This window comes from Pogona vitticeps, chromosome 2 (genome assembly GCF_051106095.1).
Source record: "Pogona vitticeps strain Pit_001003342236 chromosome 2, PviZW2.1, whole genome shotgun sequence".
Classification (NCBI taxonomy): Eukaryota; Metazoa; Chordata; class Lepidosauria; order Squamata; family Agamidae; genus Pogona; species Pogona vitticeps.
The window spans coordinates 27,610,761-27,623,318 of record NC_135784.1 but is presented as its reverse complement, the minus strand read 5'-3'; the positions used below and the strand labels follow the sequence as shown (position 1 = coordinate 27,623,318).

At 44.7% G+C, this 12,558-nt stretch overlaps 1 protein-coding gene across 1 annotated transcript; it reads right to left on the bottom strand.

Moving 5' to 3' along the window:
* Positions 1-826: 826 nt before the first annotated feature.
* LOC110091254 (uncharacterized) lies at positions 827-10,539 on the bottom strand. Its single transcript, XM_072989074.2, has 5 exons — positions 10,280-10,539; positions 7,438-7,591; positions 4,846-4,958; positions 3,317-3,483; positions 827-2,255 (listed from the first exon to the last, which is right to left on the bottom strand). Exons 3-5 carry the CDS (start codon positions 4,949-4,951, stop codon positions 960-962), a joined length of 1,569 nt encoding a protein of 522 aa, XP_072845175.2. The 5' UTR covers positions 4,952-4,958; positions 7,438-7,591; positions 10,280-10,539; the 3' UTR covers positions 827-959.
* Between the last annotated feature and the right edge of the window lie 2,019 nt (positions 10,540-12,558).

Below are 12,558 nucleotides of genomic sequence, written 5' to 3'. Positions count from 1 at the left end.
TCGGACACGACTAAACGACAACAAACAAGTAATGGCCATTTTGTAAGAGTCAGACAATTTTAATATGGATGTAGACCAGCAGTTCCCAATCTTGAGTCCCCAGATAGAAGCCTTGACCACCAGCTGTGGTGGCAAGAGCTTCTGGGAGTTGCAGTCCAAGAACATCTGGGAATCCAAGGTTGTGAACCACTGATTCATACAAAGAAGGGTTTGTTGCCATGGTGGACCTCTGTCACTACCAATTCACAGGCATCAGTTCTCTGAATGAATACCAATGAATGTGGAGCAGCTATCAGAGATGGAAATTCCACTCATGTCCAATTTGTCAGCTTCCTGCTGGACATCAGCAAGGCTGCACAGTAGAACCCTATGATAGATGAGATAGCTGGCTGGTACAAGGCACTATAGCTTCTTTTAGACTCAGACTCAATGTATAGAGCAGTGGTTCCCAACCTTGGGCTTCCAGATGTTCTTGGACTACAACTCGCAGCAATCTTGGCCAGCAGAATTAGTGGTGAAGGCTTCCGAGAATTTATTTCAAGAACATCTGGGGACCCAAAGTTGTGAACCACCGATATAGAGGAAGAATACACAGAAAGCCCAGCCCCCTATTTGCTTGTCTCTGGATAAACTTTTGGCTAAGCGTCTACTTTCTTAGCACTCTTATCTCAATTTAGATCAGAGGTGTAGGCTTCCTTCCATCTCTAGAGACTATGGTGACGTGCTCTGTATGGAGGACTTGGAACAGCATCTAGTGTAGCTGAGAAGGCCAATTCAAGAGCGACAATTCTTTCCATGCTGAAGACAAATACAATCAGAGGTGCGCTTTTGTTATCTACCCATTTTATTTTTTAAAAAATACAGCATCTTGGCTGAACTTTTATTTAAAAAGAAGACAAAGCACACCTTGACTATAACATACAGTAAGTGTAGCTACCAAATTCAGAATAGCTGAATTTTCAGTCTAAGTGAATCTGTACATTAAAACCCTCCCTCTCAATTTTGTGGAGGACCTTATTGTATTCCGCCATGTCAATGTCTGGGCATCTGTACAAGTAGATGTAAAAAAGGTGATTCTTTGAAGACAACAAGAGGTCAATGGTGCACATGGACACCTGGGCATTATCGAACATGAGCGTAGAGAGGTGGAGTAGGGCAGGGCACATCAGCACCTCCTGAAAAACATCATCCAAGGAGAAAGGCAAGTGGACCAGATCCAAGCTTCGTAGCAAGGGGGAATGTTTCATCACGGATACTAAACATTCCCTCAACACCCTCGCATGGCGAAAAGGCAGAGGATTCCCCTTGTCAGAATGCTCCAAGGAGAAGTCAGAAAGCTGAAGGAACTCGAGAGGGAAGAGGCCGAAGTCCCAATCCATAGCTTCATCAACTGACTGCCCGCCCTCCTCATCCTTCTCTGGAGAGAGGAAAGAGGCCCTGAATTTCTGGAGATTCCCACAATGCCTCAGAAGGTTATGGAAAGAGAACGGATCTATAAAGGAGAAACCACTAATGGAGAGGTACAGAAGCTGGGCTCCAAGGCTGGTTGTCACTGGCAAAAGCTCCATCAGGTCCTTCTCTTTCCTGCAGCTGATCGTGAGATGGGAGAGGCAGCGGTAGGACAAGACCCGTTGGGCCCACATGGGGCTGTCTCCTGGGTCCATGGCCACCCGCACCAAGTCTGGGCACAGGGCACAGACATCAGTCAGGTTAAACTGGTTCACATTATCCATGTACTGGAGGGCCAAGGTGGGTCTGAAACTCCCATCGTTTGCAGGGGTGGTCACTCTGCTCCGTACCAGTTCCTTTAAGGAAGGAAACCCAGGAGGCATCTGGGCCGCGTCAAATTGCTGGCTGTGGATCAGGGACACGGCCTCTGTGAGGAGGTCATGAACCAGGAACTTGAGGCTCGGCAAAGCCAGCACCACAAAGGCCAGAACCCAGACCTGTTCTTGTCGGTTCACATCGTGCTCCAGTCCTTCAGCCATGAGCCTCTGCAATTCCAGGGCCCTGAAGGAGCCAACGAGGGGGTCATAGGCCAGATAGAGGAGGGAATCTGGGGTGAGTTTGCTGCATTCGACGATAGCCAGTTCACGAAGGTACTGGCAGGAAGAGGCCACCGCCGACAACACTTGGGTGTCGCACTGGGTCATGGAGAGGTCCAGCTGCCTGAGACACGGCAGGCATTTCACCAGTTGCGCCAGACTTTCTGCAGGAACATTACTGCAGTCAAAGAGATCCAACAAGGTCAGCTTCTACCTCAGGAGACAAGAAAAGAGAGAGAGAAAGAGACTGAGCGAATCCAAGGCTTCTTCTGATGTGGCAGCTCCCCAATGCCTCAGCAAGGGAACAGCCCACGGATCCTCATCCTTCTGTATGCTGTTCCTACACCAACATTTCCCCTGCCACCACGTTTGCCAAGAGAAGTATCCTTTGCTTCTATTAGATATATCGTCACCTACATGCGGAGCTTCCTTTGAAAGGGGAAGTAAACAAGCCCGCCAATGGCTGCCTGTGTGGAACTGCAAAGGAGCTCTGGGCCAGCGCGCGCAGCTTAGAAGGGAACATGGGCTGGGAGGGAGCTGCAGCTGCTGTCAAGTCAATTCCGTAGCAACCCATTGTTCCTTCTCTCCCTCAGATGCTCTTTTTTCTGCCTTTTTTCCCCAGTCAGGGTTCAGTTAAGTTAGTAATGGAGTCTGTAGACAAGAGTGAAGTGTTCTGTCAGTGAGTTATATCAGTGGTCCCCAACCTTGGGCCTCCAGAGGTTCTTGGACTACAACTCCCAGAAGCCTTCACCACCACCTCTGCTGGCCAGGATTTCTGGGAGTTGAAGTCCAAGAACATCTGGAGGCCCAAAGTTGGGGACCACTGAGTTAAATAACCCATCAGTTTGCCAGTCATGGAGCTAGTAAACCAGTTAAGTTCTACATATTAATTTTTTTACCCAACGTTTATTTTTATATAAGAACTGTGAGTAAACTGAAACACTATTCTTCCTCATTATGCAAGTTTCCGAGTGAACAATTTGGACAATAAGTGCCAGTTGAGGTAAACTACGGTAAACAAATTAAGGGGTGATCTACTATGGGAGACTTAATAGCTCGATCTGCTCTGTAGATCCCTGCCTGAACCATTTTAGCTCCTGTGTCATAAGAGGAAGCTTTATTTTTAATTCAAGCCACACTCAAGTCCCCTCACTAGTCTGCCCCAAGAGCTTATTAGCAAACAGTGAGTCTGATGTTGCACTTGCTGGTCTGCTTTCTCCATCTAGGGATTGTTTTGTGGTCTCTAATCCACACGCGCGCACACCCCTTACCTTGCAGCGCACTGCGATGGTCTGGATAAGGGCCTGATCAACCAGCTCTGGGCAAAAACTCAGTTTCAGTGTCCTCAAATGGTGCACCAGGAGAGTGTCCAGCACGGCAGAGGTGAGGGTTTTGGCCTCCCATCTTATGTAGATCAGCCATGGGACAAAGGACTCAGCTGGGCAAAGAGAAGAGGACCAAAGATTAACACAATATTTGGCATTACCTTGGCATAGCTGGAATGGTATGGTAGCCTTACTTAGGCATTCTATCCAGAAGGTTGGGGGGGGGGGTCACCAGGGCCTTCTCTTATTTGGTTTACAACAGTGAACGGTACATATTCTCTTGGAGCGCAAATACGCACATACCCTGTATTAGGTATGGGGAGTAATTCTGCTACATTTTGAGGGGCTCCTCACACCTCGGAACCTTCCACACTTCAATTTTTTAAATTTGTATTAAAGCATTTTGTGTTGAGAGTAGCAGAAATGCCCTCCCCCAAGGTCCCAGGAGGAGCATATGTGCCCCTCCCCCAGACCTGTGGAGATCGCCTGCCCCTACCGTGTGCCATCAAGACTATTCTGACTTATGGGGACCGTTTTCAGGGTTTCCCAGGTAGCAAAGTGATTTCCCATCCCCTTCTTCTGGGGGCGCCCTGGGACTGTGCAGCTTGCCCGAGGCCACACAGGCTGGCTCTGGAAAGCCATTCTAAATAGATGATCGTGCCTTGTGGCTTTAAAATGTATTTTTAATATTAATTTTATTTACCACTGTAAATATATTTAATTGTTTTAATATTTCTATACTTAACTGTTTTTTAGCTTTAATATATTGCCTTTTTAATGATGTAAGCCACTTTAGCAGAGTAAAAATATTTTAAATATACACATACATATACAGTGGTGCTCCACACCACGATGATAATCCGTTCCCCTGAAATCGCTGTTAAGCGAAAACATCGTCCAACGAAAACAGTTTCCCCATTGGAATGCACTGAAACCCATTTAATGCGTTCCAATGGGGAAATTACCTCATTGTCCAGCGAAGATCACCCATAGGGGAAGCCATTGTCCGAGCACCTATCAGCTGTTAAAATGGCTGCCCTGCAAAGCATGGGTCCGGAAAACACAGGGTAGCTATTTTGCAGAGCCGGAAAACATCGTTGTCTTGCGAACAAACGGTTCGCGAAGCATGGAAATTGATGTTAAGTGAAAATTCCCCATAGGAAACATCATTTTGCAATCGCTATAGCGATTGCAAAAAAGTCACCGTCCTGCAGATTCGTCGTACAGCGGGGTCATCGTCTAGCGAGGTACCACTGTACAGTACACAAGTTGAATGAATGAATGAAGCAAGCAGCCCGCAAACAGAAGGAATAAGCACTCTAATGAAGCGCTCCCCTCTTGCTGCAGACTGCTGTAACTCAATGCAACAACAGCAAGCTGTGGTTGTGACTGAATGTTGATGAGGGCCAGTGAGGCAAAGGCACGTGCCAGTTATATCCTTCCCATCAGCATGCAGAGGGGGCAGTGGTACTTACCAAGGTGGTTGTCCATTAAATCTTTGTCCCAGACCTGGTCCAGATTCTTAGCCACATGCTCCAAGCAGAGTCTCTCCAGTGAGGAAACCAACCTCTTTTCAGGCATGATACTCCTGGAAATAAAAGGATGAGCAGAGTACTGTATTTTTCCATGTATAAGACGCCCCCCCCCCCACTTTTCTAATCCAAAATTAAGAAATCTAAGTGGGGCTTAGCAAGTGTAGGGGGAAAGGGATAAAAGCACTGCAGAATTGTTTTGATCCCTGCTTTCCCCTCCACTTTTTTTTGTTCTCTCCTCAGCTTACTTCCATGTATGACTCTAAATTTTTAGTCTAAAGAATTTAGACAAAAGTATAGTCTTATACACAGAAAAATATAGTACTAGAAATACTTTACAATACATGGGGAACCACTGGTTGGCCATTGTGTGAACATAGTTTTAAACCAGACTGGCTCATGGGTTGATGCATCCTGGTTCTTCTTACATTCCTCAATAGAGAAAGCTTCATTTCATTCACAGAGGACGGACACTCGGTATGTTCCCGGGGCATCAATCTGAACTCATGCATGTTCAGAGACACACATGTAAGGGATCCTTGCACCATGGTAACAGTGCATCTTGACATAGATTGGGCAGAGTAAATCATGTTCACACAAGTGTTCAAAATGAAATTTTGATTGAACACACGTTTTATAATATACACAACAGTTCTGATGGGGGAAATAGCACAAATTGTAGGAGAACTGTATAAATAACAGACAGATATGCTTGCTTCAGAAATGTTGTGTGGAGCTCCTGACTGAAAGGAAGCAAAATCCACAAGGCCTTCGATTGGAATCAGGAATTTAGGATACTGGGTACTAAAGAAATTAAAAAATTAGGTCTTCTTACTGGAAGATATAAGACCTTCAGTGAAGCCATCTAAAAGTTGGTGCTGGTTTATATCACCAAGTCAGGTTAAGAAGGCAGCTTAAGGAGATGGAAACAGCACATAGGCCTGAAGGGGAATGAAAGACATGGCCATCCCATATCTTTTTATTGGACTCCCGACTTGATTTGCTAAAATAATTAGGCCTCCATGTCTTTCTCAACCGATTTTGACCTAACCATAAATCTTGCACACCTGGCTAATCCTTTCATCACCAAGCAACGGAATGGCCCAGGAGTTCCACTGGGCAAGGGTTGAGATCTAGCAGGGGGTGCTTTGTTTCTAATCAATTTGAGTTGATTAAAGGCACGACAATTTCTTGATGGGATTTTCCGCCATCACCAGCTCTTTGCCTGGGATGTATTCATGTCTCGTTGACTACACCAGTGGTTCTTAACCTTTGTTACTCGGATGCTTTTGAACTGCAACTCCCAGAAACCCCAGCCAGCACAGTTGGTGGTGAAGGCTTCTGGGAGTTGCAGTCCAAAACTCCTGAGTAACCCAAGGTTAAGAACCAGTGGACTACACCATCTACATTAGTGCTGACTCCACTGAATGGGATTGTTCAGAGTTAAGTTTCCTGTACTTTTCCTTGTCTTCAGAGGTTGAGCTGATCATCTAAAAAGCAAGGCCTCGTTTTACATTTTTCTGATTTAAACTTTTGACTGTAGCCTTCATCGTCTCTGTTCCAAATTAGGTTCCCAATTTTCACCAGCATCTCTGTGCAATACATGCATGCATGTGCTCAAGCACACAAACATACCGTGGGGGGGGGGGGGGGAAAGAAGGGCATTGACACAGATAATGTTTCAATATGGTATTGTTCAAACCAGGGCATTTCGTAACAAAAGAGAAATTTGACCAAGCCTTGATAAGGGGATTGGGACTCCTACTTTCTTCTTCACACTGGCTCCCAACCTCGGGTCCCCAGATGTTCATGTGACTGCAACTCCCAGAAATCCTGGCCAGCACAGCTGGTGGTGAAGGCTTCTGAGAGTGTTAGCCCAAGTACATCTGGAGGCACAAAGTTGAGGAACACTGCTCTAGAAGAACTTGTCAGAAGCTTTTCCCATAACAGAGGTGCTTGGTAACGTCAAGAGGCTCATCCCTGGAGTTAGCAGCACCGCTCTGATTCCCACTCCTCCGTGCTAGAAAAGTTTTCCATCAAAAAATTGGATTATTTTTTTAAAAATTGAAAACACCCCCTTGGTGATGAGCGAAAAATATTTTTTTAGAAATTAAATCTGGGATGCGGGGGCCAAAGGGTGATGGGATCACAAAACATTGCAAGATTGCTCCCAGAGGTCACTTCTGAGCTAAGAGGGATTTTTTTTAATGGGAGGATACTGGAGGGATACCCTTTGGGCATAACGGTAGGAAATGCCAAGCATGAAGCAGGCCCCAGATGCTGCTTAGAAGGGGACAAAGGAGAAGAAACAAGGGCAGGCACTGGAAAATATAGGTAGGCAAGGCTGCAGAAACTCTCTTGTTCTGAAAACTGTTTTGGAAGACCCTCTGGGAAGGTCCTGCCCCAGTTCCACCTGGCTAATATCTGGTCCAAGGGCAGACAGATAGCCAAGTTCTAGAACCATGTGCTGTATCGATCAAGGGTTCCATGGTACAGGAAAGAAGATTGAAACCTCCTGCTTCAATTTAAACTTACCTTGGTATTTGAAGTGACTGGCTACGGAAGATCTGTCAGGCAATACGGCTGTACACCTACACAGAGAGCCTTCAGAGGGGTGCAGAACCACACAATTTTTTTTTTTTTTTTTGAATGCTTGGATTCCTGCCCGCAGTGTTGTTGCTCACTGAAACTGTTGGGGTAAAGAGAACAGCTACTCAAAAGCAGAATCGTGAAGACACCAGATATTTAATAGCCAGAAAGGAATACTGCATAACAGAAAGGTTCACAGCAATCAGAAAGCCACATGATTTTCTATGCCAGCAGAATACACAGAAAAAGGCAAGCTAGCATATAAAGAGGATGAGTGGATAGCTAAGAGAGGGTCTGTCTCCCAACTCACAGTCTTCAAAACAACCTTTTAAACTTGTAATCTTGGGCTCCCCAACAGGGCTGTCTCTCACATACATATTGACAGACCCTTTCCTGTTAAATCTAGCTGTACAATCTACTCTTCCCGACTTATCCTTGAGGCTCCTAGGATGCATCTGTTTTCTTTCTTATGAGCTGTCAGAACCCATATCATTTTTATGCAGTCCTTCTTCCATAGAGTTCAGGATCACAGAGGCAGTTTCCCCCTCCCCGTGCCCTCATCAGACAGCCCTTAACAGATGTATCAGACAAAGCTGATGACTAAACCAAACCACAAGCCTAACAGATCAGCCAAGAAATGAAAATTGTGAGCTTAGAAGATCTGCTTTAAGTCCAGCACTACACCACACTTATCTTATTAAACAGAAATAATTTAGAATTCTATCACTTGATTTTCCCCCTTCTTGCATGCCCTCTCAGAAACCTGTTATGATTTGCCTTTAACAAGAGGCAGATGATCTGAACTGCCATCAACCTTGCATTTCTTGAAACAAGGAGCCAACCATTTTGTCTTCTTTCTAGCAAACCATGTAGTACCTGCCTGCATACCTATCAGTGATTCAACCAGGCTGAATTCCCCCTTTTCAAACTAAGTTTAACCCCTGGCTATGAACATCTATTCACTTTTTTACACTTCTGGCCTGCTTCCATTCCTTCCCCCCCCCCCAACCACAAAAGATGTCTGGAGAACTCAAAAACTCACATACATCTGAGGAGTTACATTTGGTCTCAATAAAGAGACTGTCCGACCTGTAGATTTTGCATTTTGTTTTAATTTTGCTTAGGAAAAGTAATTTTTTTAGAAGTGTACAAACAGAAAACTTATACATTCCATATAAATCACACCCAGTCCCTTATTCATTCATCTCTTGCAATATCAACAAATACAGGACTTCCTACTTTTCTTTTAGCACAGACAAAATACTTGTCCAATACTTGTCTTCCTTGATGCAATAAAACACAAGTGATTCATATTTGCCATTTGCCAGATTTACGTCTTATCCTTCCTTCAAATATTCCACAGACAACATCGTCTCCACTCCCATCTTTTTACCTTTCAAGAACCCTCTTGGTTAGATTAATCCACGCAGTGGCTCTCAACTTTGGGGAACCGAGATGTTCTTGGACACCCGGAAGCCTTCACCACCAACTGTGCTGGCGAGGATTTCTGGCAGCCGTAGTCCAAGAACACTTGAGTCGCCCGAGATTGGGAACCACTGACTTAAAACAAAGACTGGCCCAAAGACGAGGCAGAGAAGCAGTAATAACTGACCCACATTGGGCTTTGAGGCTTAAGTGACAATATTTCAGACCCCTTCCTGCCTAGCCTCAGTCAATAACCTCACCACTATGGACCATTAGCAAGTCTCTACATTTAACAAGCCACCTTGAAGGAACCGGGGGAAATTTCTGGATGTTGGGGTTACATTTTCACACAGAAGCTGGTTCACCTCCCATCGCACCCCCTTTTAATTTTTATCTCCTCCTGATCAGCGCAGGGGGAGAGCTGATAAGGAGGAGAGGCAAACTCTGTCCTTTCGTTTTATTATATACTTCCCCCCATCCTGAGACCTTTCCGATGCAGCTTCCTCAACATCAAGCAGAGTTGGCTGAGGATTTTGGCACCAAGTGAAGACCCAGTAAAATGTCCCAGGAAAGGCTAAGATGGAGGACAAAATTATATCAGTAGGGAAGAGAACTTAAAATGTCAATTAATGTATCCTCAAGACCTAAACACAGTAGAATGCAACTAATATCGGTCTATCCTCAAGGATAAAAAAATGAAATTACTTAAGATGGGAAGCCAATTCTAAGCAGTGAAACATTCCTCTTTATGGGATATTTGTTTTTATAAGCAGCTTTTCTCCAAACAGAAGGACCCAAATTAGCCCCATCTCGCTCTCTGTCTCTCTCTCATACATACACACTCTAAATTCTCTACAGACTTAGGGCCTGTGAGGAACATCATACAACATGGTAGCTACTCACAAGAATTAAATTAAGACGACTGAGAGCATGAAATGCAAATTCTAGGCAAACCCAATGCAGTCACACACGTGTCTCGTCTTTTCTCACTACCTACTCAAAAGTATAGGTTCAAATCAGCTCACCACAATGCTCACCTGAAACTGTTCGGTTTACACGGATTTATTATTCATTCATTAATTTTATTGCTAACCCGCTTCCCCACCCCGAAAGGGATCCGTGGGTGGCTAGATTACTCCCGAAGAAGACAGGGAGGAAAAAAACCTAAGCGGCCAACTGCACCTCTCTAGGAGATCCTCCTCTGTCCCCGCACTGCCTCCCTTCCCGTTTTTCATTCCCTGGCCAGCTGCAAGGATAAGCGCCAGCGCAGTATAAATCTTCCCCACGAGGAACAACAAAAATCACATTTTATGCAGGCGGCAGCTTCTATATTCCTCTACGCAAGGCAAGAAAGGGAACTCACCCAGCCAAAAAGACGCAAACGAAGAGAGAACGACCCTTTTCTAGTTCCTGGAGAAGCGATCAACCTTCACCCGACCAGGTGAGAACTAGTAAAAGGCAAACTCCCTACGAGGGCTCCAAAGGAAAACTCTGTGTAGGGACCTCTGTTCCCGCCCCTTTATTGCTTTGTGGGGCAAGGGAGGGGCGGGGGACTGAGGTCCGGTGGCCAGAAAGTGTCCCCGGGGAGAAAGCGCAGAGAGACACACCAACACACCCCGAGGGTTCCTCGTGACCTGCCTGGCGCGCCTTGCAAAAGCCGGGCGATCAACGTGCACACGTGCAAAAAACCAGCGGGACCAGACCTTGTGGTGGGGATCAAATGCAGCCCGAGAGAGAGATCGTTTGGCGGCGCTCGGTGGGCCCCCTTTCCAGTGTTCTTACGTAGGTCTGAGAGAACTTCAGTCCATTAAAATAAAAGATGGGTCCTCTTGACTTTGTGTGCTTTGTTGTTTTTACAAAGGATGGCACCGAACCCCTCCATCCATTCAGGCATTTCATGAGGGTCCAACTCCTGGACGGGAAGAACTAAGAAAGGATCTGGTGTTGTTGGAAGCCACCGAGGTAGCTAAAGCATGGGTTTTTACATGAGACCTCTTCTAAATTCACAGTTGATTCACAGATCACGTACATATTCGCAAACAGAGGGGAGGGGAGGGGGAGACTCAGAACTCCTACTTTATACCACAACAGTGCAAAAACATAAATCCAAATTTTCTACATGTTTATATCTGATCAACTCCACATCATACCAAAGTCACAAAACACACCCAGGCCCACAAATTTAATTGTATATTTTTTAAAAATCATAATCTGTTACCTTTATAGCACTGCCTAGATGCAAACACATGGGTCTGAGGCACAGATCCTTATTAATCCATGAAAGTTTTACATCAGATCTCCTATAAGCCATTGTCAAATCCTACATAGATCAGACCTATGGTGATAGACCAAAAAACCCACAGCTGCTATGATGCACAGCAATATAAGACGATGCAAAGACATAGATCTTTAGCATGGATCCACAAGCCATCAGACCTGTTTCTGAATCATAGGTAATCTCCATGTGCCCATGTTTTTGCTTGAAAACTCTGTTATGGTTGTGATAAGCTGATGGTACAGAACATGCTTATGGACTAAATAAGACATCGCAGACTGTTAAGCACTGGGCTTTACTTTCAGTCTCCTAGCTTTATGGATGGGAAGCCAACCTTAGAGAGTTTTAACTCTCATCTTCAAGCATCAGGCTTTTAAATCACTGAATTATTTTATAGGCATTTAGAACAGATTATTGAAACAAACACACTGTTAAGACAATGACATCACATTTTTGAAGGCCATCAGCGCTCTATGGCAAGTCCACTTCTTCTAGGTTTTTGGACAGCTTCCCTTTGACTAGCCCTCTCACACACACCCCTTCAGTCCTTTCCCTATTTCTCCACCACCACCACCTCAAGACATGCGAATGAAGACACAGAAGATCCCCTTTTGAACACATGCAGGAAGGACTGCCCCAGGCTGCCTGATCTGATCCAGGTGGAGAAAAAGAATCAGAAGCTAAGAAGAAATTATCATCTTCATTGTGATAGGTTAAACCTGATATGATCCTATCCCTTCTGGAAAACATGCATGTCAATAGTTTTGACCATGGGTGGGAAAGGCTGTCAGAATTTAACTGCTTTTTGCTCTGAGAAAGCCATTGTTTCAGACCTTGGTCTCTGAATGTCTCTGATTACTGCTTCAATGGAGAAAAATGCACAGCCCTATCTTAAAACCCATACAATTGTTACTACAGTTATTACTTCTAAAATTGTTACTAATTTTAGAAGGTCTTAAGCTAACTAACAAAAAGCCTTTCACACATGCAAGAATGTGCTAATTAAAAAGTTATAAAGAAAGAAAAAAGGATTAGCAACTGCAGTGGTTTCTTTTTCCATGGTCCATCAGAAAAAGGGATGGGTCAAAGCCCAAATGGCATTAAGGATGCCCCAGGAAATAAAAGTACAACAGCTTGTTTGTTTCCATCATATAAGCAAGGGTTTTTTTTAAAGTCAGTCTCCTCGACTTGATCTACATTCTGAATGCTTTTCCCTTTTTATTAGATATATCCTTCCCTCTTAAAAATAAGCTCTGTGCTAATTATTGGTCTAGTTCATGTCACTTTGTAACATAAACTGTCCATGGCTCACAGTAATAATCCTGTGCCATCAGGTTGGTTCTGACTTATGGTGAGTCTTTTCAAAG